Source organism: Cucurbita pepo, chromosome 4 (assembly GCF_057944985.1).
Source record: "Cucurbita pepo subsp. pepo isolate OVF chromosome 4, ASM5794498v1, whole genome shotgun sequence".
Taxonomy (NCBI): domain Eukaryota; kingdom Viridiplantae; phylum Streptophyta; class Magnoliopsida; order Cucurbitales; family Cucurbitaceae; genus Cucurbita; species Cucurbita pepo.
In genome coordinates, this window is record NC_141801.1 from 12463808 (window position 1) to 12491497 (window position 27690).

At 37.5% G+C, this 27690-nt stretch overlaps 4 protein-coding genes and 2 long non-coding RNA genes across 9 annotated transcripts; 1 reads left to right on the plus strand and 5 right to left on the minus strand.

Moving 5' to 3' along the window:
• Positions 1-569: 569 nt before the first annotated feature.
• On the minus strand, positions 570-4510 carry LOC111793970 (protein DETOXIFICATION 16). The gene is given in 9 exon segments (XM_023676063.2): positions 570-815; positions 905-991; positions 1109-1227; positions 1919-2157; positions 2346-2402; positions 2496-2582; positions 2667-3211; positions 3443-3658; positions 3661-4510. Coding segments are annotated over 9 exon segments (1482 nt in total). The 5' UTR covers positions 3733-4510; the 3' UTR covers positions 570-755.
• A 353-nt stretch (positions 4511-4863) lies between these two features.
• LOC111793125 (protein DETOXIFICATION 16) lies at positions 4864-7932 on the minus strand. Its single transcript, XM_023674867.2, has 8 exons — positions 7549-7932; positions 6900-7444; positions 6738-6824; positions 6607-6663; positions 5999-6237; positions 5414-5532; positions 5238-5324; positions 4864-5157 (listed from the first exon to the last, which is right to left on the minus strand). Exons 1-8 carry the CDS (start codon positions 7813-7815, stop codon positions 5098-5100), a joined length of 1461 nt encoding a protein of 486 aa, XP_023530635.1. The 5' UTR covers positions 7816-7932; the 3' UTR covers positions 4864-5097.
• A 919-nt stretch (positions 7933-8851) lies between these two features.
• UMAMIT4 (nodulin MtN21 /EamA-like transporter family protein) lies at positions 8852-11863 on the minus strand. The gene is made up of 7 exons (XM_023674868.2): positions 11630-11863; positions 11467-11529; positions 11264-11380; positions 10446-10689; positions 9641-9799; positions 9378-9529; positions 8852-9289 (listed from the first exon to the last, which is right to left on the minus strand). The coding sequence occupies exons 1-7, from the start codon at positions 11821-11823 to the stop codon at positions 9127-9129; spliced, it is 1092 nt and encodes a 363-aa protein (XP_023530636.1). The 5' UTR covers positions 11824-11863; the 3' UTR covers positions 8852-9126.
• Positions 11864-13366: 1503 nt separating this feature from the next.
• Positions 13367-21772, minus strand: LOC111793128 (Protein phosphatase 2C family protein). Of its 4 annotated transcripts, none has more exons than XR_015420768.1 (11): positions 21208-21772; positions 20815-20923; positions 20239-20275; positions 20113-20157; positions 19133-19185; positions 18217-18378; positions 17130-17239; positions 16720-16809; positions 16558-16605; positions 13909-13929; positions 13367-13828 (listed from the first exon to the last, which is right to left on the minus strand). XR_015420768.1 is itself a non-coding variant. In XM_087123430.1 (11 exons), exons 1-11 carry the CDS (start codon positions 21531-21533, stop codon positions 13805-13807), a joined length of 1017 nt encoding a protein of 338 aa, XP_086979556.1. In that variant the 5' UTR covers positions 21534-21772; the 3' UTR covers positions 13367-13804. The 4 variants fall into 4 exon arrangements, 3 of the variants coding, with proteins under 3 accessions (XP_086979556.1, XP_086979555.1, XP_023530637.2); XM_087123430.1 differs by having other exon boundaries at positions 17130-17231; XM_087123429.1 differs by having other exon boundaries at positions 13367-13929; positions 17130-17231; positions 21208-21770.
• Positions 21773-22991: 1219 nt separating this feature from the next.
• On the plus strand, positions 22992-24097 carry LOC147793017 (uncharacterized). The gene is made up of 2 exons (XR_015420524.1): positions 22992-23177; positions 23954-24097. It is a non-coding gene; the product is annotated as an uncharacterized LOC147793017 (long non-coding RNA).
• Positions 24098-25394: 1297 nt separating this feature from the next.
• Positions 25395-26328, minus strand: LOC111793129 (uncharacterized). The gene is made up of 2 exons (XR_002814881.2): positions 26212-26328; positions 25395-26085 (listed from the first exon to the last, which is right to left on the minus strand). It is a non-coding gene; the product is annotated as an uncharacterized LOC111793129 (long non-coding RNA).
• Positions 26329-27690: the final 1362 nt, after the last annotated feature.

Genomic DNA, 27690 nt, shown 5'->3' on the forward strand with positions numbered 1-27690 from the left:
GTGACGTTGGGAGCCAAGAGATTTTCATTTTTGGCTAGGTCTCAACTAGTACATAGTTCTTCTAGGCACCTTCGGAATTTGAAAGAAACAGTAGGCAAAGAGGTTGCTTACCCTGTTATTGTCAAGCAGGCTCCATGATTCTGTGAGATTCCCATTTGTTTTTTTTTTCTCCTTCCCATTATGATTATTACAATTCAGGCATAGCGCCAAAGTGCCCAGCCTGGGGACGTGCCTTGACTTGAGAAATAACCACAATGGTGACAAATTTCAAAAGTAGTATTTTTAGATTAAGATTTCCTCTATTATTCTAGATTTGATCTGTTTGGTTATTAGTAGTTGCTCCTTTGGCTGTTTAGAAACATGGGTAAAGGTTTATCTCCTGTACTGGTATGAATTGAAACCTCATCATTCTCTCCCTTTCTGAGTGAAACATTTCAACTTGAAAACCTCTACCTCGTTCTCTAAAAGTCCTTTTATTTCCCCTCCTAAAGATGTAGAATTTGGAATTAGAGAGGTGCTCTCTAAATTGGTTTCTCTTTGAATACAGAGAATGATGAAGTTATAGTGGGTCAATCTAAATCGTAATTTAATTGATCCAAAATCTAATTGAATCAAGTTCAGACCAGTTAAGGAATACATACGATTTTCCAAAAATCCTCAAAAGCTTTTAACGATGAGTCATATTGCACAAGTTGTTGATTTCCAAAGGCAAAGAGATTAATGACAAAGCTTCTCCACCCAAAAGAGCTTTAGTTTCATGCGATGACATTCGTTGGAATGACTGACTCGTACACTCGTTCTGCAGCTATCTTTGCCTGAATATGACGAAAGAACGCATTAGGAATGTCAAATTTCAAGGGAAACCAGGAAAGTTGATATTTAAGATTTGAGTTTAGAGTTGTACTTCTTCGTCCCAGTTGGTGCGGATGGTAATGATAGCAAGAGAGAGTGTTTGGACAGCCAGTGCAGAGATGATGCCTAACCACAGCCCCTATTGAGCATCATTTTCAAGAGAAAAAGGGTTAAAAGATGGATTACTAATAACTATAGGACATGATGTAAAATGGTGGGCATGAAGAGTGGAGATCATTAAGATCAACACTTTTACCTTTCCACCAATGTGCAAGACAAAAGCAAGCAAAACTGCAGATGGAATACCCACAAGATAATACGATCCAAGATTGACATATGCCCCAATTTTCTGCCAACCACATCCTCTAACAATGCCTGCATTTTATTTAAAGCACATACACACAGATTCTTCAAATGCCAATACTTTATGCAGGTGAAATGTGTCTGGTTAGATCACAAGGGACAGGAAAATATCGTACATACAAAAGTGTCAAGTTATTTTATTGCCAACTCTTTGTCAAAGTTTACCTTAAAAAATCCAATATTCTATAAAGACTTTGCTGTTCTTGGACTGCATAAAATTCCTCATTCATTTTCATTTCACGTTTAGTACTCAACTGGAAAATGTCAGCTAGACAACTTGGCAGGGCTAATCATAACTAGAATAGTGTGAGATTCACACTCTCAGAGCACGAGGCATTTCTCATAAGAGTGTGAAAACCTCTTCCTAGTAGACATGTTTTAAAACTGTGAGGCTGACGGTGATACGTAACGAACCAGAGCGGACAATATCTACTAGTAGTGGGCTTGTTATAAATAGGTTGTCTACCAGTAATGCACCACAAACTATGATGATCATCTGCAAACATTAATGAATTCTGACTAGGACCATCGAAGATTTAAGTATCTCATGAGATTCTACGCGTTATCAAGTAAGATTAGTGTATATATATGTAAGATGTGAGATTAGTGTAAATGCGTACAAGTTGTTTCAAACAGTCACGGTTTCCAAAGAAACAAGAGCTAACTACAGTAAAAGAGTAATCTTTGAAGGATTATGAAGTACCTGAAAGAACACACTGAAGTCCATCGAAGAAAGTGGACACTGCAATTATGGGAACTATATCCGCAACATATTTGACCACTTCTTGTTCATTGCTCTATGCATAACCCCAAACATTTCGTATAAGAATCAAGACAGTCCCAAGCAGTAGCCCCTCAATAACGGCTATTGTCATAACTAGACACGCTGCTAGCTTTGCACCTGCAGGACGACCAGCTCCCAGTTCATTTGAAACTCGCGTGCTTACAAAATGAAGTAGAGACAGTAATCTTAGTTAAATTTGAACTCTATCCATTCTTATAAAAAAAAACATAAAAGGTTCTCAATTTCCCAATTCAGGCAAGATGGAGAAAAACACATGAAAGTGATAATTTTTAAGTTATCAGTAGAGAGGACAGAGATTCTTATGAGAAACAGTGGCAAAATTTACCTAGCAGCAGCACTCAGACCCATTGGTATCATCCAAACGGTTAAATCTGTATTGAGGCTGGTAAAGAAATATGTTGGTCAAGCTAGAGGTGGTTGGATATAACAAAAGAAAATAACATTGCTCCTGAAGAACTGATGTCTCTGTTTATACCTAATAGAAAGCACTGATGTCTCTAATTTTGGATTTGGTAAAAGTCCAGACAGAAGAACCACCATCTCGAATGACCACAGTTCCAAGCTGTTGAAAATCTTTTTGAACATTTTGAGAGAACTGCATCTTTGTGATTATGATAAAAGGAGAAACAGTAAAAGCGAGCATTACCAAACCATGACAGTTGAAGGGATTGCAAGTTTAAGGAAATATGAGATGTTGTGAAATGCCTGCGCTGAAAAGCCAGTCCAAGACTCTGAACATGAAGAAGAAAACTTAACATAAAGTATCACTATCAATGCATTGATCCAATAAGAAATGGAGTTTGCCAAAGCAGCTCCTCGAGTTTCAAGCCCAGCTTTGAATATCATAACCCAACAGAGGGCAATGTGAAGCAAAGCTGCTATTCCAGAACTCATCATCATTGGGAAAACAATGTTTTGGGTCTGTAAAAATCTGTTCAGGCACTGAACAAGACCATGAGCAAAAAGGCATGGAATCAAGCATTTAGCATATTTCCCAGCTTCTGCTGAAATTTGAGCATCTTGGCCAAGTAATTTCAGGATTTCTCCTGTGTTAGCCCAGATGACTGCAAGAGGTATGCTCACAAGTAAAAGAATAACCATTGCTCTTTGCATATAGATGCCCAACATGTGGTACTGCTTTGCTCCGTAAGATTGGCCACAAAACGTATCCAGAGCACTAGCCATCCCCATCTAGACATGTATTTCAATCAAGACCATTTGAAGTATTTCAATCAAACCATGATCGAATATCTGTTATATATGGGAACAGAAATTGCAGATTCCAAAACCAACAAAATCACAGTCTCTTCGTTCGTTCTAGGATGCTAACTAATAACAAATTATTGTCTAATGTGTTCTAAAATCAGACAGGTTACTAAGAAAATGTAAATTTCCCGAGAAACAAACAGAAAATCAACTCACCAAGACGGTGAAACCAGTCACCGATGTAAAAGAAACGGCCATGGAAGCACCGGAGAGAGGCAATTCGCCGAGATGACCCAAAAACATGATGGAAATCATCTGCAAACAGTATTGCAGAAAACTGACCGATATTAGAGGTCCTGCTAGCCATAGCTGCTTCTTTACTTCCTCGGCTATTAGTTTTCTTGAGAAATTGTTATCTCTACTAGTCTCCCGTCTTTCGGATTCACTTCATCTTCAGATATGTGAATTAGAGGCGAGTTCAACCACGACTTCTGATCTCTCTCCATTATTGCTCTGCTCACAGAGATGGAGAGAGGAGGGGAAGTCAAGATGAAGCTTCCATATAAACCATGAAATGTGCAAATTTTGGATGAAGCTTTTATATATATATATATGTATGTATGTATGTATGTGTACGTCAAAATTAAACCTTTTTTGCTCTGTCCGAATTATTATTAGACTAAGTACAATTTTTAAATATAAAATCGTCTCATAAGTACTTAATATGTGGGTCTCCGTCATGGAAACGAAACATCTTTGTATAACAGTGCGATAACTTCTCCTTATTGGAGTCATTTTCATAATAGACAAAAACGGACAATATCTACTAACAATGGGTTTGGACTACCACATTATATCAGAGCCAGACATTGGGTGGTGTATTAGTGAGGCACTGGGCCAGTCGAGGGTGGATTGTGAGGCGTTGGCCCACCCAAGAGGGTAGATTGCGAGAACGCTGGCCCCTCCAAGGTGTGGATTGTGAAATCTCAAATCGGTTGATAGGATTAGTTCATCCGAGAAGGTGGATTGCGAGGAGGCCGGCGCACCCGAAAAGGTGGATTGTGAGGACACCCTTCCCAATAAAATCAGCACCACATGCAGGTAGACATATTAAAAAGAATCTAATAATTCATTGCAACCAATTATTTGAAGATCTTCATTTTAAAATATATTTTTGTTTTCGTATGTTTCGTCTCTTATTGGTAACATTTTGATCCAATCACGTGATTCAACTTTTAAATTATATAAAATAGGTTAAAAAATTTGAAATTTATATTTAATACACTACCACTCTCGTTTAAGATTCACACTAGAACTCGAAATTCGTCTCAGAACATAGCCCCAACATTCCCATAGTCAAAGACCGCACCGCACCGCTTTACCTGTCTCAAATAGCATACAAGAGTTAAAACTGGCCTTACAAATCAACACAAATTTTGCTTGTCCGCTTTGGACCATTACGTATATTTTAAAATGCATCCTAATTATGAGGAATAGGTTTTCACACTCTTATAAAGGATGCTTCATTCCCTCCCCCAACCTACGTGGGATCTCATATTAAAGCACCACACACACGCAGAGTTTTGAAAAACATGATGGAAATCATCTGCAAACCGTCTTTGGTAGCACACTTGAGGAGTTTAAAGCCTATAGTTATAACCCAACAAAAATGATCCTCAAAGATTTCTTTCAACATATTAATTGTACATCATATCTCCTAAGTTGAACACATGGAAACTGAGAGATCAAGTTCAAGTGATCTCAGCTACTTATTTTCGAGGAGTCTGTGTTGCAAAAATGAAGCTTTTAGGCTCGACTTCCACAATCCAACAGATCAAATCACAAAACTTTTTGACCAAGAAACTCGAGTTTCACGAGACAACGTTCACTGGGATTACAGTGTCATACACACGTTCTGTAGCTATCTTTGCCTGAATAGAAGAGATGAATACATTAAGATATGATATTTAGAGGAAGGGAGCAAAGTTGAGATTTGAGTAAGGAAGTGTACTTCTTGGTCCCAGTTGGTGCGGATGGTAATGATAGCAAGAGAAAGTGCTTGGACAATGAGTGCACAAATGATGCCTAACCACAGCCCCTGTTAAGGATCAAAAGGTTAAACATTTAAGGTGAGTAGTAATTACAGGACATATGAGTGAAGATCATCATCATGATTATCAGTTTTACCCTTCCACCAATGTGCAAAACAAAAGCAAGCAAAACTGCAGATGGAATTCCCACAATATAATATGATCCAAGATTCACATATGCACCAATCTTCTGCCAACCACATCCTCTAGCAATGCCTGCATTGTATTTATGCACATTCAAGAAAAATCCTAGTGCAAACATGAACGGCCTAAGTTCACCACTACCCGATATTGTCTTTTTTTTGGGCTTTTCTTTTCGGACTTCCCCTCAAAGTTTTTAAACGCATCTACTAGAGAAAGGTTTTCACACCCTTATAAAGAATACATCGTTCCCCTCTCCAACTGATGTGGGATCTCACAATCCACTCTCCTTTAGGGCCGAGCGTCCTCGCTGGCACATCGCCTGGTGTCTGGCTCTGATACCAACTATAACGAATCATTATTTATAAGGTTGTGGATTGTGAGATCCCACATCGGTTGGAGATAGGAATGAAACATTCTTTATAAGGGTGTGGAGACCTTTCGTAACAGACACGTTTAAAAAACCTTGAGGGAAAGCCCAAAGAAGATAATATTTGTTAGCGGTGGATTTGCTACAATACCAGATGATAGAAATGTAAACCTGAAAGGACGCATTGAAGTCCATCAACAAAATTGGAAGCTGCAACTAAAGGAAGCATGTTGGCTACATATTCGACCACTTCTCGTTCGTTGCTATAAGCATAGCCCCAAACAGTACGTATAAGAATTAAGACAATTCCAAGCAGTAGCCCCTCAATAATGGCTATTGTCATAACTACTTTCCCAGCAAGCTTTGCTGCTGCAGGATGCCCAGCTCCTAGTTCATTTGAGACTCGTGTGCTTACAAAATCAAATTAAAACATATAAATCACACATCCAATTGTACTCTTTCTATTTTCGACACCTATGCCAAGTTTTTCGAGTTTGGCATGTGAGATCCCACTTCGGTTGGAGAGGGGAACGAAGAAACCTCTCCCTATTAGACATGTTTTAAAACTGTGAGGCTGACGGCAATATATAACGGGCTAAAGCAGAACTAGCAGATATTGTCCGCTTTAGCCCGTTATGTATCGCCGTTAGTCTCACAGTTTTTAAAATGTGTCTGCTGGGGAGAGGTTTTTCCACATTTTTACCAGGGATGTTTCGTTTCCCTCTCCGACCGATATGGGATTTCACGGAATAACAAGTGATAGTGATAATCAATTTTACCTTCCTGCACCACTCAAACCAAATGGGATCATCCAAACTGTTGCAGCTGTATTAAGACTGGTAAAGTAGTGTGTCAGTGAAGCTAGAGATAGCTAAATACTAAGACACAAGAACTGATGTCTGTCATTTACCTGATTGAAAGCACTGATGTCTCTAATTTTGGATTTGGTAGAAGCCCAGAAAGAAGAACCATCATCTCAAATGACCACATTTCCAAGCTGTTCAACATTTTTTGTAAGACACATAAATCTTAATGATTATGATAAAAAGAGTCATAGTAAAGGGAGACTTACCAAACCATACAAGCCGAAGGAATTGCAAGTTTAAGGAAATAAGGGATATTGTGAAAAGCCTGCACTGAAAACCCAGTCCAAGAACTCGAACAAGAAGAAGAAAACTTAACATAAAGTGTTAATATCAACACATTGAGCCAATAAGAGATGGAGTTAGCCACAGCAGCTCCTCGAATTTCAAGTCCAACTTTGAATATCAGAACCCAACATATGGGGATATGAAGCAAAGCAGCTATTCCAGAACTCATAACCATTGGGAAAACAACATTTTGGGTCTGTAAGAATCTATTAAGGCATTGAAGAAGACCATAAGCAAAAAGGCTTGGTATCATACTAATAGCATATTTCCCAGCTTCTGCTGAAATTTCAGGATCTTGACCAAGTAATCTCAGGATTTCTCCTGTGTTAGCCCAGATGACTGCAAGAGGTATACTCACAAGTAAAAGAACAACCATTGCTCTTTGCATATGAATGCCCAGCATATGATACTGCTTTGCTCCATAAGATTGCCCACAAAATGTATCCAAAGCACTAGCCATACCCACCTATGACACATTCAAATCCAGACCATTTTAAGTAACATAACTAGTTTTGAATATCCAGCAAGTAAGTGAGATTTTCTCGAGAAACAAACAGAAACCCAACTCACCAACAAGCTGAAACCAGTCACAGAAGCAAAAGAAGTGGCCATTGAAGCACCAGAGAGGGGCAGCTCGCCCAGATGACCCACAAACATGACGGATATCATCTGCAAACAGTATTGTAAAAGACTGACCAATATCAGCGGCCCTGCAAGCCATAGCTGCTTCTTTACTTCCTCTGCTATGAGCTTCCTTCTCTCGCCATTTGAATCCAACCCATCTTCAGAAATGTGAAGAAGGGCTGATTTCAATGAGGAGTTTGAATCTTTCTCCATGATTTCTTGAGCTGCAGAGAAGAACAGAGGACTGGACCAGATGGCTGCATATAAACATACGACGAAACAAGGAAGAGGTGGAAAATTTCGAGATGGCTTCCTCAAACGTTGAATGATGAATGGTTGTCTATTTAACTGTTACTGTCAAAACGCGAGCACTTGCATTAAAGATTTTTGTTAAATAATTTTTTAGTTCATCGCTTCTATGTTATGAATGTCTGTCTATTTTTTATTTATTGAACAATATAATAGTTCTCGATTTGAAGAACATTGATTTTATTATAATTTATTTATTGAAAATGATATATTAAATTTTGTTGAAGAAAAAAAAAAGTATTAAAAATAGACTTGGAAAGTAATTCAATTAAATTATGAAATAATGTCTGCAATATATATATATATTAAAATATTGATCAATTTAACCTTATTATGTGTCTCATTAGTCAAAGAAAAGGAAATTAAAAGTTAGGGTGTGGATGTGACTGGGTTACTTGGGCATCACGTCTTGAGTTTATGCCCTCACATTTCATAGTAATTACCAAGGTTGCCACTTCAAAAACTTTTATTTTATTTCTATACTTTTGAATTTTGTTCCTTAATTATTTATTTTGGACTAAACTTATTTATTATTATTATTATTATTAAATATACTAAATTAGATTTTTTTTTTTTTTTTTTAATTTAAAGGTATTATTGAAATTTTTAAAAGTATTCAGTTTGAGTACGGCTACCTTGTTACAACTTCACTCGAGTCATTAGTCCTGCCATTTGACATCCCCTTCCTTGCGGTTAAGGTAACGATTTAGGGCATGGTCAGCTCCCACAGTGTGACTAGCGGTGTATACAAGGCCTGGGAACGAGTTCATTGTTGTATGGTTGATTGGCGATTTTGGCTTCATATAGGCAAGTTGCAACCTACAATCCAAACAGAGGATGGGTTTTTAGAGTTAGTTCACCCTTGTGGGATCACGACCCTTTGTCCCTTTGTCCCGGCTATTGTAACATGTGTTTGGTCCAGAACATAAGGGAACACATTAACACGTTACATTTTATCTTCTATTTGTCTTTTAGTATCACAGGGTACGTTAATGGTTGGGAAAGCTTAACAAAGAAATAGTAACAAACAAACAAACTACAATTTAAGAACAAAAAGAAAGAGAAAAACAGAAAGAGGAACAGTTTGTATTACAAGCTGAAAATTGTGGCCTTTTATCTCTAACAAGACACATATCCTTCATCTCGTAGGATCAGCCACTGCTTCTTCACAACTCTTTCTGCTAAAACTTATGTATACATTTTTGCACTTCATTTTCATGGTATGTCTGAAACAACGTTGTCTTCTTTGTCCCCTTTTTGGTCTTCCAAAAGTGGCTGTTTCAAACACTTGTCTTCTTCTTCTTCCAATGCCTTTTCTTTACTTTTTCCCCACAAAACTAAGTAGAGACCAAATGTTATAAGAACAGCTCCAATAACCCTGCATTTGAATCATCAGAAGAAGTGAATTAGTGTCTAATAGTGTCTATGCAGACCTCTTTCTTCTTGTTTCGTGTAGTCGATCTTACCCGCCGGAGAATAACCGATCGCCGAGGATGAGAAACGCCATGATGGCTACTAGGAAAGTTTGGAGAGGCTGGAAGACAGCAACAAAGACAGGATCACTGTTTTGAATGCACCATGTTTGGAGAGATATGACAATGCCAGAGGCTACAACACCCTACAAAGTGCAAAGGAACAGACTTAGATCAGCTGGAGTTTTAAAAAAATTGTTCGTGTTTTTAGAATTTGACTAAGAATTCAAATGTTTTATCGTAGAGAAAGAGCTTACAGCGTATAAGATTGTGAAGAGTTCTTCTGCAGATTGGATTTTCCAGTACTGATAGTCTGTTTCCACAAAGCCAGCAATGACTAGGAATTGGATCAGTCCAAAGAAGCATGTGTATGAAGTTATTGTTAGCTTTGCTGGATATTTTTTCAACACAGAAGCCTGCAAAAAGTGTTCATGTTATGAAGTTGAAAAACGTAATACTCGTACAATCAACAGACACATAGTTGGATCTCTAATATGATATTATAAAGAATGTTTCGTTCTTCTCTCCAACTGATCTGGGATCTCGCAATCCACCCTCCTTCGGGTCCCAACTTCTTCACTGGTACACCGCTTGGTGTCCACTCCCTTTCGGGATTCAGCCTCCTCTAGGTGTTTGGCTCTGATACCATTTATAACAGCCTAGGCCCACCGCAAACATATATTGTCCTCTTTGGACTTTCCCTTTCGAGCTTCCCCTCAAGGTTTTGAAATGCGTCTACTAGAAAGAGGTTTCTACACCCTTATAAAGAATGTTTCGTTCTCCTCTCCAACCAACGTGGGATCTTACAACTCTACCTAAAAATCTTGAACCAATGAAGTTACAAATATACGATGTTTTCCGTCTCTATATGATACGAAGCTTTGACTTTATTTTTGAACTCAATCTAAAAGGTCTTTTTTTAGTACGAAGAGGTGAGGAGTCACTTCTAACTGCATAATCAAAGATATATGTCTTAGCTAGTTGAACGTTTTAAACCCAAGAATTCATTATCTAGTAGCTATAAATATATGATACTTTTGGGCACTGAAAAATGAATATGACCTGAAAAACCATCCAACCAGCCCAAGATAGGCAGTGGCCTAGAAGGTATATGCAGCCCCATCTCCAGTTCTGCACTTTAAGTGTAGGTTCATCCATCCCCAAGATGCTACTTCCTTGAGTTAGTAAGTTGTGAAAAAGTGGAGGGCCTCTATAGAGAGTGATCACAGTTGCTCCTCCAACACTCCCAATAGTTCCCAAAAGCTTTGCCAACCCATCTCTCCTTCTGAAGTTGATTTGCTCAAGCCTGAAACAGCGAAGACGTTAAAAATGAAAACCGCCAATTCGTCGAGGAAACAAAACTGTAACGGTTCAAACCCACCACTAGCAAATATTGTCTTCTTTGGACTTTCCCTTTCGGGTTTACCCTAAAGGTTTTTAAAACGCGTCTGCTAGGGAGAAGTTTTCACACCCTTGTAAAGGGTGTTTCATTCTCCTCCCCAACCGATATGGATCTCACAATCCACTCCCTTCAGGACCAGCATCCTCACAAGCACTCGTTTCTTTCTCCAATTGATGTGGGACCCCCACCAAATCCACCCCTCTTCGGGGTCCAGCTTCCTCGCTGTCACATCGTTCGGTGTTTGGCTCTGATACCATTGGTAATAGCCCAAACTCACACTTAGCAAATATTGTCCTCTTTGGGCTTTCTCTTTCGAACTTACCCTCGAGATTTTTAAAACGTGTCTGCTAGGGAGAGGTTTTCACACCCTTACAAAGGGTGTTTCGTTCTCCTCCCCAACCGACGTGGGATCTCACAGAAACACTCCACTTGAACAAAAGCAAGTTCCATTGGAGGGTAGAAAGCAGTGGAAGTATACCTCAGAACAGAAGCCATCACAAACGTAATAGCAGGAACAGAGTTTTGCATTGCAGAAGCAAAAGTTGGAGATGCATAGTTTAGCCCCAAGAGGTAAAATCCTTGATTGGCAGTGATTCTGAAACCAACAAGTTTCATACACTTCATAACATCAAAAGGGCAATAGAAACTAAAAGATTTTGAAAGAACTTCTTGGTGTCTTACCCAAATAAAGCTAGAAGAAAGAACTGAAACAGCAAAGAAAAAGTAAGAGGAGGCCTTTCATTCCTGACAAACAAAACCAACAAAGCCACATTCAGCTGAGATGAAAGAATGAACAATCAAAATCATCAAAAAAAAGCTTTACACAACAAATCTTCAAACTTACTTCTCAAGGAAATAAGCAAAAGGACTCAACAGAGCTAAAGCGATCGCGTTTCGATACACCGGATACACGACTTTACTAACACCAATGTTCAAAGCAACTCTTGACACAATGTGAAATCCTGCATAGCAGAATTGCAAAGCAATCAAGGCAAGAATGAGCTTAATCTTCTCAGACACAAGTTTTCCCTTTGCCATTTTTGTCTGTTTTTTTCTTCTTTTTTCACTCTCTATTGCCTTAAAACCACAATGAACTAAACAAAAGCAGTGTCTTTATATATACTATATGATCATTGAAGGCTAGGAGGCAAATGGGCCTATCACAATCATGAATCTGCTCATTATTGGCAATATACATAGGCATAAAAAAATGATCTTTTGCATGAATTTGAGCTTGTAACTGTGCTTGAAACATCCCCAGAAAAAAATAAAGGTCTGAATGTTGACTTTTGAGATGGATTTTGTTGGGGAGACAGTATTGGGATTAAGCATGTTAGCCAGGTAATGAAAGAGAAGATGATCTCAGTTTCATTTGGGTTGGCACCAAGATCCCACCATCTATTTTATGTTTAATATTGACCCTTGTCTGTTAATGTGATTGTATTATGATAATGAGGCAATTATGGGTGCTTATCAATCTAATTGTTGTTGTAGACAGGGATATTATTTTATTTTATGGAAGGAAACATGATGTAATATCAATAATTGGGATCATAACAGTTGAATTATGCCACTAGGATAACCATATATTGATTATGATGTTGGTGTATGATACCAGTTGAATATGAAGATGATTGATCAATTGGTTTATTGTTAATGGAATCAAATGAGGGGAAGAACCAAGGATGGCATGTGCTTCTTATTATTGATTGGACTATTTTTTTTCTTTCTTTATGGGTACAGGTACTACTCTCTCGTTCATTATTTGCCATGTTAGCATCATTCAAGAATGACGTGAAATCCAACGATATCAAAAAATTATCTCTTTCTTGGTGAAGAAATTTTCCTCTAGGAAATTTCTACTTGTCAATTATTTCTTCTATTGTATTCACTCGATCTACTTAAAATCAGATAAAATTTATAATTATTTGAACTATACTCTCGTTGAACCTTTATTGCCTAATCATTGTTGTAACTCATATTTTCTAAATCATACGAAGATGATTTTAACCATAATCCGATGTTAATCTAGTTTCTAAAGTGAGTGAAAAAAAAGAACTAGAATCACAATTTTTTTTTCATCCTTCCAAAATTGAAGAAAATCCAATACATTCTTATTGTTTTTCATAAAAATAATAGAAAAAAAAAACATGCATGCATATGCTGCTAGACGTTTTAATGTCTATAACAAGAATCTCTTTAATTAATATGAGTGGCTCTCAATTGTCCATCTAATTGAATGTATATATATATATATATATAATACAATACAATAGAGAATCTCCATCAATTTTTACAATTCCAATCATAGCCATTTCGGCCAAAAAAAAGAAAACCATATTGACAAAATGACACGTAAATCAGCACATTCTCGAACAACTGCATAACCCACTAACTACTACATTTAGCTGTCGAGATAACTTGTAGGGTATTAAATCTTAGACACTTGGTCGGGAAGACCGACTCCCCAAAGGAAGCCTTTATTAGTGCACAGCTAACAAAATATCACAAACTCCAGAACTTTGGGCACCACCTGGCAACCACGGCAAAAAGAGAGCTGGGAAAATATGTAAACAATGTCAATCCAAAAGGGCAATCAACAAGTCCCTACTTTTAAGTGATTCTAGTTATGAATATCATCGAGTTCCAATCATGAAATCATCACTCCTGATTGTTTGGTCATAAACAAGAATACATATCTAAGCATGAAATCGGCACTACAGTTGTGTTTACACGTATTCCACAAACATGCAAACAACTAAGAAAATCTTTACTTCCACAAAATCGTTGGAAGGTAGTGACATCAGTATCTTACAAAATCTTGAAACTGAAGTAACTGCAAACAAAACTTAACACTGGGTACCCCACTGTTTCCACATCAGTTTTCAAACTCGACATCTCTAACTCTGGCGAATTCCACAATCCCAAGTAAAGCGGTCCACTCGTACAAAAAAACTTAAACGTCTTGGGAGTTCGCTTGTACAGCACCAGTAACATGGAAATCTCGCATCGTTCGCGACTATTCTTGCTTAATCACTTGGGCCTGAAAACAATGATCATTGCAGTACAGTTATCTTTACAGCGCCGTTCACGAATAGCTTCCCTCACAAGACGTCGACTTACTGATGTTATGGGCAAGCCCTCCTGTTCAACAAAGATATCTTTAGTAATCCTTAATCAAGATAAGTGTTTAATAATACAAAACGAAGTTGGCCTCTCATGCAAAGGCAAGAGGAATAGATATAACATTGACTTCGTAAAACATGATTCTCACGGAAAATTTAATTAACAGGTGACCTGAGTAAAAATTGAAAGCAAAGAACGTTTTGGTCTATGAATTATGTCAGTCTTCCCATGGAGATCATTCTTGTTCCCTAGATTTTTGGAACACTTCAGTTGATAAAGGGAAAGCTGAATTATAAGTGGAGGAGTTCTAGCCTTGCTCCAAGGAGGGATTGTTTACTATTATTGAAGCTACATTCTCAATTATACCTACCAAGAAGATTGTTCTGGTTTGGAGAAAATTTTCAGAAATTCTTCTGTAGGGTAGTTTGAATCCAAATAAAAGGTAGTCATGTCAATCGGAGTATAATGTACTTCCCTAAAGTATTCGGAGAATTGAGATTGGTAACTTGGCACAGAAAACGTGGCCCTAATTCCTAGTGGAGAATCGGAGATTCTGCAAATGAGAAGCATTTGACATGAAGTTGATTTCTTTGGCTGCTTTAAGAAGTCCAAAGGATGTAGTGCTAGAAGGCCTAGAAAACTGATAGCTCCTTAATCCTCAGTGAGCCGTGGAGGCCTCTTTTTTGTTTTCAAACTCAGTTATAGAAGGAAAATTAAGCTTTTGAAAGATGTTTGGATTGAGGGCAATCCTTCAAATATCGTGTTCCTAGAGATTTTAAACTTTCAAACTTCAACATGGAGGGTTTGGAAAATGTTTGGAATGGTCTACATGTTTGGTTGGAACTTGAGGTTTACAAGGAAGGAACCTTGATGATTTGGAAGTTAAGGAATGGGCTTGTCCTCCTCTTTATTCAATCATATCCTTGGCATATCTTGGGTGCATCCAAAAGGAATTGCTAAGCTAAATTAGGGTTGGAAGATCGTGAAAAGAGTTAGATTCAAATTTTAGACTCTCCACTTGCAACATTACAAGATTAACATATACGTCATATAATAAGAGTATAAAAGAAGAATCCAAATCAATTTACCATAGTAATCAACGGACCATGGCAAGTTGTGCTCGTTGTTGTGCAGATGAGGAGGCTCTCAATAATGTTTTATTTGGCTGTTATTATTCCTTGGCTTGTTACCATAATTTAAGTAATTATTTCCAAGTTCAGTGGGTATTCTCCAACAACACGAGAAATTGTCCTACAACTTCTTATTGGGTTTTCTTCGGCTCCAAAATCAAATTTATTATGGGTGAATGTGTTAAAGCTTTATTTCAGAATCACCGTTGGAGCTGAAGGATCTTTGAAAATAAGCATTTATATTGGATTGATCATTTCAAGTCCGCTAGACTAAACAAAGCTTCTTCATGGCATTCTCTTTCTCAGATTTCTAATGGGTGTTCTTTACAAAATATATGTTGAATGTGGATGTCTTTATTTTCCTTTGTAATTTATGTTTTATTTTCTTTCGACAATTGTGTAGCCGTATCTTTTGAGAATTAGTCTCTTTTCATTTCTTAAATTAAAAATCTTGTTTCTTGTTAGAAAAAGAAAAAGGAAAGAAGAAGGATCATCCAAATCTGCATCTCTCGCCCCCTTATTGTATTCTTTGTCCAAAGGGGAGGAATGGGACGATCAAATTTTTGTTACTTGTCCCTTTGCGATGACCATATGGAACAATTTTCTTCCGGCTGCTAATTTTCATTGGTGTCCCCCTCCAACGATGCAGAAATTCTTTGTACAAAGCATCTATGGCAGGGTTTCTTTCTTTCTTTCTTTCTTTTATTTATTTTTTTTTTTTTTGACAAGACGGAGGCCGTTTGGAAAACTATGATAAGGTTTCTTTGTAGGCTATTTTGTTTGAATGAACAAAAGAACAATTAAGGATACAATTTCAACTACTCGACAGACCTTTGATGGGTTTATCTTTGGACCTTCGGTAGTTTATTCTCTATGAATTTTGATGAACATTCTATTGTGATATCCATCCAAGTCAACTAGAGAGGTTTCCTACTTTTGCAATTCTTTTGGCTAATAGGGAAGAATCCCTCTACCTTCCCTTTATTGTGACTTTGATCTTTAATTAACATTTAGGAAAAGGTTTCTACTTTTCTTTTCAAATAAGTTAAAAAAAAAATAATCAAAGACTAGGATATTCCACACGAAGAAACACTTTACAAAACAACCAATCTCAAATTTAAGCTTTCCAGAGATGGGAGAAAAACAATATGTTTTCAAATAAAATACCAATTGAGTGTCTCAATCTAGAGTCAATTTTTCCTCTTTAAAGCTATGACACTTTGAAGAGCAAAATAAAATGAAATGACCAAAAACAACTTGACCTGGTGTTGATTAAAGGCATAAACGAATATAAGAAAAAGAAGAATGACATAGTTACAGAAATAGTTTAACTTTAACATTGCCAACCAAAAATTACTAACTAGAACAACGGAAGCTTTGCTTAGAGATGTGATTAATGTGAAAAGTGGTGCCCCAAAGCAAGGACAGACAATTGAATGGAGCACTTCCACGTGACAATGAAGCAATCCCTCAGTTAAATTATTGGGGGGGAAAAAAATGAAACCTGTACCCTTACCTGCAATAATTTCTGGACAAAATCGACAGCATCGCTTGGTCCAAAAACCTGAAACAGTGTTGAAAGAAGTCAAAATGGAAAGGGGAAAGGTGATAGAGAAATGAGAGACAATAATAGGAATGATAGAACAAAAGTATAAATAGTGCTGAAAGTCAAACTAACCCCCCAAAGTCCATCACATCCGAGAATGATAAAATGCTCCCTATCAGTCAATTCAAAAGAATGAATGTCTGGAGTTGCAATAACGCCCAACTGCAAGTAATATGTGTTGCTGCTCAGACTTCAGCTCAAAAACTAGTGCTAAGGATAGAAAGTCTAGTTATAGTTTACTTCATGATATGCATTGAGGCAGCTTAGAAAAGAACATTTAGTTATAGTTTTCTTCATATCATACGGGAAAATGGATAACCTCAGATTGGGGACTATCGCAGAAAAGGATTGTTTCTTAAAAGATTTCAGGATGCAACGTTTCTCATTCATCTTAATCTTTGCCATGACATTTTAAACTATAAACAAATAAAAGCAGACATTAATGGATAACAAACGAGATGTATGAGTCAATGAAGTATAACCTTTTTAAATTGGCGATCTCCAAGTGCCCGAGAAACTTCAAGACGGCCCTGCAATCGACCATTTGAACCAACAACGCCACCAGCCTGGTATAATTCATTTTCCTTTTTAACTGTAATCAGGATTGCAAGGACTAGTGGAATTTGATGTATTATAGTACATACAGGCAACAATTCTGCGATGCACTGCCCAGTCTACATGCATATCTAGAATTGTAAGATATCGAACATTCATACTTCTAATTAAGGCTGTTTGTTTCATGATAATATTTGAAATTCACATCAGATTTCTGCCAAGTTAATATTATTCCATTTTGTTACAAACTTTCACTGGAGCATCCCAACCCTGACATCCAGACGAGATCCTTTGACCTTGAAAGCTTAAAAATGTCCAATTGAGAACAAAAAACATAGGTCCATCAGATCCAATAATTCACACTCTATTCATCAATTTGGTTAAGGTTAGCACTTGGCAGTTGGCATTTCTGATATCGTATATTATATACATCATAAGTGCAGGTAAGTAAGCATCACAAAGGAATTGTCTTTACTCGAGCGTAGTTTCCTTTTCCCCTTTAAAGTTCAATCAAGAAAATTGATTTGCTCCCTCATTATCATCTTTTTGAATGTGAGAGCCTGTGATTCTTGGTGCTACTTCATATCAGCCAAGTGGCAATTCTTGGTGCTACTCCAATCATTTCCTCTCTTCTTCATTGCCAATGAAACACTAAATTGGCTATGCTCTCTAACACGTGTAAAATAAAAAGCTGAAAGACATCTCAAACCTCTTCTTTTTCTGATAATCAATCATTAAACTTAAATGACAAGATATCAGATACAACGCTCCAACTATCTATTAGAATAAACCTGTTGAGAATCTCACATGATATCTATTGATGACCACGTAAAAGGTCATAAAGCAAGCTATTGAAGCATAAATCCTTTGCTTGTTGTATGTCTTCCAATTACCCTACTAGCTAGTTCCTTCTTTTCTTTTCTTCAATAACACATACAATCCAACTTCATAGTTCTTACCTTCTGAATGTCTGTTTCTTATCAATAATAATAATAATAACATAATAATTCTTACCTTTTGAATACGAGCTCTTTCTTGTGGGTAGATTGCCTTGTGTTCCCTTGTCAAAACAATAGCCTTTAAAGAGCTTCCTCCATTAAGATTATTAGACAATTTTTCAGTAGTCGAAGATCGTGCTACAACTGCTTTAGCATCACCAACATTAGCAACAAAAACCTGTAAAATTCCTTGGTCAGAAAAAAATGCTATCTTGAAAATGGAGGAAAACAATAAAAAAACAGAAAGAAGAATAGCTTAAGCAAGCTGCATGTGCATTAAAAAGAAAAAGGATGACAACATATATATGGTAATTTCAAAGAAATGGGTCCTTCAAAAATAAATTACTTGTGTCTATTAGTCCAACGTTTGGTAAACCATGTAGGCAGTATATAGATGGGTTCCTAATATATATGGAATTCTTCAAATCCGTCCTTGTTAAAAAAAGTCAAGTTTATCCTTCTTTTATCTGTTTATTTTAACCAAACCCCTCCGTGAGAACGGAAAAATAATTGCATTTATGTGAAATTAGGAATTGATTGAAAAATGAGATGATTGAGGTTTTCAAGTAGTTTATCCTAGGCATACAACGAATAAAAAGCATCTTTCATCCTTTGAATTACGTAAGGTATTTACTTGGAAATCTTACTATTCTCATTGATATATTTGTGAGAAATATCCACAACCAGAAACCGAAATAAAAAGGGGGGCAAACAAGAAGGAGAACATGGATTATATCTCTCAGTCTCCAAGTTGCAACCTTCGCAGAAGGAAAAGAGTTATGACAAATCTAACCAACGAGCTTCAGTTCAAAGCAACTCAACACATACCATCAACCCTTTTCAACTTGAAAATAACTATCTGAATCAAAGACGTGGATTTTATTTTAAAATACTTGGTTTCTAGCAAGTCAATGGTAAAATAGTTAACTTACCGTTTGACCTAATACCCAAACGCAAACAGCAGTAGCACCATCCTGCCATCCCCCTGAAACAATTTGTCAAACACCAAGACGTAAATTAAGTTCCTTATTCACGGCCTAATAAATCTTCAAGCACTTGGATTTGCTCTCCATGAGTTATTTTAATGAGAAAGAGGGAGCTGGAGTTATTTATTTTGTAGAGGGTGGGGTTGGGGTGTAATCTCTTGGATCTTCTGTTTAAAACACGTAAGCAGCATAAAGAAACAGCTTAAAGACCACAAATTTGCATATGACTATAATTTATCTCATTCTTATGTAACTGCATCTTTCTGAATTTTCAAAACAATTGCTTAAAATAAAATTGATTGTCTGCTGCGCCTTTGCCTTTAGGCCATGGTTTTTATGTCAACCAAAAGTCTTGTAGACCAGTCAACAGACACGTGCGGGAGCGTGAGTTGAAGACAATGAGCTAGACTTGCAGATAGATGTTTTTAGTGATCAAATGATCAAGGGTTTTTTTTTTTAAATATAATAAACACAATTTTCATGAGATCGTTAATGGTACCTCTTTGGCTTCAAGGTGGGCCTCTTACAACTACAAATTTTTTGTTATTCAAGTGAATTGGTGTTTTGCTAGCACTCCTTTGGCCTTCTCAGAGATGGCTTATCCCATCTTTCTATTTAATGAGTCTTGCTTTTCATCATAAAAAAAAGTTAAAGTAAATAGTTTAAAACATATTCATGATTATATACTATATTATGGTGAATCATATAATTCCCTTTACCAAAGAACCCCATTACCTATATATGATTATTGCTAGTGAACAATTAGATTTAACCCTTCCCTACAATTCCATGGATACAAATAGAACAGCTAAGATTTCTTTTATGGTATAAACATAATCATAAAAATTTATAGACTGTCAATCTTGTTCTACAAATATGTTAAATTCTGAAAGTAACCAACTGCCATAAATTAAACGTAGAAGTACCAGCAGAACTTTCTTGAAGAAGAGACTCATCAGTTTTCCGGAACCCTGCAAATACAATTAAATACATCAAGTGGCAAATGAGACAAACCATATCCAGTAGACGAAAACGAAAAAAGAGATCCCTACCATCAAGTATTGCCTTTTTAGTTGCTTTTACATCCAACTGGACCAACATGAACAAGTGAAACATATAGGCAGTAAGTCAGAAAACAAGAAAATGGTCAGGTGCAGGGCACCACTTGTATAATATGAAACGATGATACAAATATCTCGGATGGAGGTGAAGAAACTGTCAGGGAAATCAATAATGTGATACATAATTATAGGATACCATGGACAGGCAACCAAATATCATGAAAGCTTGCCCAAAAAATGAAAATTAGTGATTGAAAAAAGGCCATGACCAAGAATCCGATTATATGAGTCAGAGTGCCTATTGAGTTACTTATTTATAGAAGGAGTACAATTATTTTTCAGCTAAATTCAGGTTATATGGTAAACACGCTAGCTGCTATAGATTAATCAATATGTTTATCATATTCTTTAACATCTATTCTAGAATCTAAATGGATGAAGTTAGCTACCGTTCCTCCACTTGGCATAAACAAATATAAAAGTTTAAAACAGGTTCAGTCTATGAGGTCCCCGTTTCTAGATGATGTAATAATCTAAATGCACAAAAGCAGACTAGGCAAAACACACCAACTCACGTGGTAACCCGGCTGAGAGAACATTCACATGCAAATGCTTTTGAGCGTACTCGGCAGCTAACCGACCTCCATGTCCATCATAGATAGCAAAATGTGCACATCTGACCACAAAAAATAAAAAGCTAATTGAAATCTTTTGCTTCACAATTTGTCAGAATAAACCGCTGAAGTTCATGAATTAGCATTTTGACGTTGCCTTAGCTAGCAACAAACATTTGATGATTCAATCAGTTCTATCAACTGTTCAAAAGGAGCAACGACGTCCTAATACCAGTTTAGCAACGTCGTCCTAATATCAATTCAAGCTAAGGGCCATGAAGCATATACTATAAACTCAACAAGGGCACAAATGAAAGAGAACTGTCATACTCAAACAACTAAAAACCTCAATTTCCCAGGAAAATCCAAGCTCGCATCCAAAAGCAAAACCCAAGCATCCTCCATTGTATGCCTGGACCCTTTATCTTCTGCTGCATCCGCTTCAATCTCAAACTTGACTCCCATCCTGATGACCTTATTTTCTTCATCACCATTAACAGTTTCCAACTTCCTGCCGGCACAGTCTCCAGTTTTGTCGGCTACATCGGCAGTAGCTTCCGTTTTAAACTTCTTCACAGTGACATCAGCATCCTCGACATCTACGCCGCGCTTGGACTTGGTTTCAAGCTTCGAAGTTTCCTCTTCAAGAACTGATTTAGCGCTATCGGCCATTGTAGTTTACTCCAAAGAAACTTCAGAAGACGAAAGCAGTTACTCTACTGAAAAAAGAAAAATGCCCTAACGAAACAGTCTCAGGGGATCGCCACCGGAAGAAACACCATTGAGATAGCCATTGTTACCGCGAAATTGACTTCCCGAGAAGAAGAGGGCCAGGATTTCCTTTCCAGAGAGTCCAACAAAAAACACACACATTTATTTTCCCTCCTCTTCCTTTTTTCCTTTTAGATTTTCCAATAAATGTGTTTTGATGAATTGGGATAAAATTTCGTTTCGACATGTCGTTAGGTATAGGGGAATTTCGTTTTTTCCCCGACGACGAAATGTCGTCACAGCTCGAAATTTCGAGATATCGACGACTTATCCATCAGAATATCGGGGCGGAAATACCGAATGAGAAAAGCCCATAAACGCAGACTCATTACTAGTTTAAGGCCCATATTGTTGAAAGACTATTCTAAGGCCCATTAACCAGGATGTCCAAAGACTAATCACGTCATTTATATATATATATATAAAGTGTAATATTTTACATTTTTTAATAAAAATTAACTAACAAAAATGAATGAAGAATTTCACAAGATTGAAATTGAAATAGGAGTCTGGGACGAGACTATCACGGCCCTGTTTAGTAGACATCTCTAATTATACCAATTTATTAAAGAAACATCCATATTTTGGATAATTGGATGAACTATAAAAATATATAAATTTCATATTGTTGGATGATGGAAGTCCCGGCTAATTTAGGGAATAATCATGGGTTTATAAGTGAGGAATACTAACTCCTCCATTGGTTTGAGGCCTTTTGGGAAGCCCAAGGCAAAGCCATGAGAGCTTATGCTCGAAGTGGACAATATCATACCATTGTAGAGAGTCGTGTTCGTCTAACATGGTATCAGAGTCATGCCCTAAACTTAGTCGTGCCAATAGATTGGTGAATCCTCAAATATCGAACAAAGAACTCCAAAAGAAAAGGGAAGTCAGTCAAAAACGACTAAGACTCCAAAGGAGTCGAGCCTCGATTAAGGGGAGGTGCACTTTGTTCGAGGGGAGGTGTTGGATGATGGAAGTCCCAGATCGGCTAATTTAGAGAATGATCATTGGTTTGAGGCTTCAGTGGGCAAGCCTCGATTAAGGGGAGGTGTTGGTTTGAGGCTTCAGTGGACGAGCCTCGATTAAAGGGAGGTACACTTTGTTCGAGGGGAGGTGTTGAATGATGAAAGTCCCACATCGGCTAATTTAGATAATGATCATTGGTTTGAGGCTTCAGTGGACAATATCATACCATTGTGAAGAATCGTGTTCGTTTAACACATATTTGGTGATTATTGGGGTGGATAAAGTTTAAATTTTAATCCAATAAACTGAAGCAGTTGAAAATATCTCCACGAATTGTGGAGCTGTCGAAGAGGATGTCTTTAATCCTTTCATTACGAGATGAATGGAATGAGTTATGAGGGTGAATTTCATGATGATTAGTTGAAACCCCAATTGGAGAATAGAAAGTTTGAGCGTTGGGCATCAGTGGAGGAGGCTGCCATTGACTTCCTACTGGTGCGGCGGTGCCTCTCGGTCTCTGTTTATTGCTTGGTCTTTGGCCTCAACGCCAAGAATGGGTGCTTTGCATGAATGACTGTAAGTTTCTGAGTTTCAAATGACAAGTGGATGTCTTTGTCGTAGCAGTACGACTGTGTTCTGCATTATTTGAGTCAATATCTCGTTAGCTGTTGAGTTGAGTCAGCTTAGAACTTCAAAACAACTGCAGTTCTGTCTAGTCTTTTATCCCATCATAGATAGCTTTTTCCAACATCAACATAATTGTCCTTTCATGTCGCTGAGCTACAATAAATCATCAGCGGACTTTTCCAAAATTATGAACTTGAACTTGAACCTCCATTATTGATTGCTTTATTTGAACTTAAATTAATTGTTGGGAAGCTCTAGACAAGTTTGACCTGTCATAAGACATTAACACAAGTATGAGATCTCATATCGATTGAAGAGGAGAACGAGTGCCAGCGAAAATCCTGGTATTTTAAAGGGGTGAATTGTGAGATCATACGTCGGGTGGAGAGAGGAACTAAACATTCTTTTAAGAGTGTGAAAACCTCTCCGACGCGTTTTAAAACCGTGAGGCTGACAACGATACGTAATAGGCCAAAGCAAACAATATTTTGTTGGCAGTGGGCTTAGATTGTTACAAATGGTATCAGAGCCAGACACCGAGCGGTATGCCAGCGAGGCCGCTAGGTCCCTCAAGAGGGGCGGATTGTAAGATCCCATGTCGGTTGGAGAGAGGAATGTATCATTCCTCATCAGGATGTAGAAACCTCTCCCTCGCAGAGACGCGTTTTATAATCTTAGGCTGATTGCTACACATAACAAGCCAAAGCGGATAATATCTTCTACAGGTGAGTTTGAGTTTGGGCTGTTACACTTCTCCACTTCTAACAACAACCGCAATAACTCTTAGCGATGTTTTTGTGAGCAGCTCATCAGAGTTGAGTAATGCAAAACTAAATTTAGCATATGGAAACAAGTCTGCCCTTTGTACTTCAATCAAGTACTTTTCAATCTTCCTGTGCTTCCTTGTTGGTTTCTATGCAATGGACAGTCAATAAGATATTATGCTGATGTTAGCTTCTTGGCCACTGTTCCTACATGGAGATATCACAAAAAGTGTATACAGTATTATGCTGATGTTCCACTGTTCTCTGGATTTTTTGGGCCAATTCCTATGTTTTCATGTTGATGTATAATGTTATGTATTCTCTATTTCTTGGACACAACTACCAGTTTTACGCCACATCTTCACTAGTACATATTGTTTACGGATGATTGCTCACGACGACTTCTTGATTGTTGAACACAATCTAACTTTACTATGACTTTAACTAGTTTAGGTGTTGAGGATTGTTGGGAGTGAGTCCCACAGACTAATTTAGGGAATGATTATGGGTTTATAAGTAAATGAATATCTCAGTATGAGGCCTTTTGGAGAACCCCAAAGCAAAGCAAAGTAGACAATATCATACTATTGTGGATAGTAAGGCTCATTGGCCTAGAGGTTTGAAGTTTAAATCTCCAACCAAGAAGTTGTTTAGCAATAAAAAAATGGTCCACAAGTTCGGAAGTGTCAAGAATTGAATGGTTGTTTTCATCCTCCAAAATGAGATGTCATTCATAACAGCCTAAGCTCATCGTTAAAAGATATTGTGTTACGTATCATTGTCAGTCTCACGGTTTTAAAATGCGTTTCCACACTCAATATTTTGTTCTCATCTCCAACCGATGTGAAATCTCATAATCCACCTTCCTTGGGGGTCAGCGCCAACAGTGCAATGATGCTTGCGATGGTGTGGACGTCAATTTGGATGCCTCTCCCTTCCCTTTTATTGGAATTCAAAATGCTGCGTTGAATTCTCTACCACACTACCTAATATGCCCAAATGCAACCGAGCCGCATTGAGAAGCCCCTGTGCGGAGCCAAACAGTGGAACCTTTTGTTTTCTGCTGAATCAAACACATTTGTAGTGCTTCCTTATCACATGGCAATGTTAATACTTTAGATCCGATTTTGGTTTTATACGTTACACTATTCCTCTCACTATGAACTCAATCAAGATATTCAATGATTGAAAACAAACAAATGAAACTAACACATCGCGTTGGTAGTTAAGATAATGGAAGAGTGCAGCAACAAAGGTATCCACATGTATATACACAATCAAATAAGAATATCCCTCCAATTGAATGGGCTATTAATACAAAAGACAACTTTGATAGAGGCGTTTTAACCGTGAAATTGACGGCGATACATAATTGGTCAAAGCAGACAGTATTTATGAGCTGTTACAGCAATATCTACGAGTTGTTGCAATATCTATTAGTGGTGAGAGCTTGGACTGTTACAGTGTAATTGGTCGAAACAGACAATATCTAATAACGGTATGAGCTTGGGCTGTTACGAGAGGTGGCCGTGTGTGAGCTTGGGCTGTTACGAGAGGTGGCCGTGTGTGAGCTTGGGCTGTTACGAGAGGTGGCCGTGTGTGAGCTTGGGCTGTTACGAGAGGTGGCCGTGTGTGAGCTTGGGCTGTTACGAGAGGTGGGTGAGAGTGGATGGAAGGGGGAGACCACAAGGGTAAAGGGGCACGTGGAATCTTTCCTCTTTTGTGTGTTTCTTTTCATTTGGTTCAAAAAGACAATGGCTGTCAGTGTCTCACTAACCCCTTATGAACCAAACAAAAGCTTGTGAATCCTCATGAAACTTTGTGGTTTAAAGCTCCAAATGTTTCACTATTTTGTGTAATGAACAAAACCCTAATAATTTTAGAGAAAGCTCCCTCCATGTCAACATGAATGGCCTTATTATTACAAAAGCAATTGGATAATATGAACAACAACAACATTATATGAATCAATTTTGGCACCACAAATCAATCAACCAAGTGGGCAGTGCATGCCTCATTTCCCCCTTTGAGGAATACTCACTTCACTCTCTTAATATCATTTGGCATATCATCTTCTCCTTCTTCATCATTTCCTGCATCAATTGCCAAAAAAAGAGGGAAAACAACAATTTCAACTCATTTGGAAGGGAAAAAATGCTTTCTTTTTACATATACATACCAAGTGTATTCATGGAACTTTCTTAATTTGCCGAACATACCCAAAAGGTTACTTTTTTTGAAAATTTATCCAACGGGTCGATTCATATATGTGAGATCGGAGAGGGGAACAAAACATTCCTTACAAGTGGGTGGAAACCTCTCCTTAGTAGAGGCAGGCTGACAGCGATACATAACAACTCATAACGAACAATATCACTCATAACGAACAATATCTACTAACGGTGGCTTCAGATCGTTACATTATATGTCTCGATCCTCTTCATCCCCTTGCCCAATTTGGACTGCAACACAAAACACCAGCAACACACAAATCAGCACAGTTCTTAGGGCTACAAACTCAACTAATTGCTCATGGATATATACAAAGAATCATAGAGACAATGCTTGAGAGTCTTAAAACCCTTTTACATAGAATCAAACACAAAACTAAAGTGAAGATGGGATGTTAAAGGAGGGTGAAGAGGGTGATGACAGAAGCATAGAGAGCACAAATGGAGTGAGATACAGAAATTTGCATATCATCATCTGTGCTCTCTATCTTCTGTCAACACCATATCACCTAAATGCTTCCTCCTTTAATTTAACCCCAAACTTCACTTACAAATAAACCAAACTAAAAAGAGAGGAAGAGAAGAAGAAGATGAATGAGAGCCTATCAAAGCATTCCATACAAATGGTCTCTATTTATAGCAAACTTTGAGAAGAATTTGGGGGAAAAAATGGTAAAAAAAATAAAGTAGATACTTACAGATCAAATTCCAACCGTTTCTCACGAGATCAAAATCTTCCCCAACAGAAACAAACCTTTTTTACGTACTCGGATCTTATCCTTATTGTAAAATCACGCTCATAAGGCTATTATATCTTACCAACCCTTGAATTTTGTGCACAGAAATTACCCAATTTAGCCACTCACACAAGAACATTGACTGCAAAAAGGGTTCAATTTGATTTGAACAATTCAACTCAAAAGTAATGATCTTCATTGTACGGTGTGTGTACAGACCGAGTGTTGCCACAAAATCATCATAAAAATCAGCTCAAAGGCAGTTGTTATGATTCTCATTTTTTTCTTCTTTCTATTTGCTTTTTTGTTGCAGTGAGTGAGACCCACTTGGATTAATGCAGTGAAGAACAAAACCCATTTGTTAATTTAGGGTTTTCGCAAAAAAAATCCAATCTTTTTAATCACAAAGAAATCTAGGGTTTACCCACAAAAAAGAAAAAGAAAAAAAAAACCCTTAAATGCATAGTAGAACAAAAATGGTAAAAAGAGAGGTTCCTTGATCTCTTTCCTTTTTGGTTCAACATGACGAGGTGAGGGTGGAGTTTCAAGCGGTGTTCTACACTCAAAATGTTTAGCTTTGCTCGAGATGAAGTTTTGAGTGGTGTTCTAACTTTATGACCCATTGAACTATACTCAAAGTTTTCAGTTTTGCTCAAGATTATTGTGGAGTTTGAACCGGTATTCTAACTTTATGACTCATTGAACTATACTTAAATTGTTCCGTTTTGTT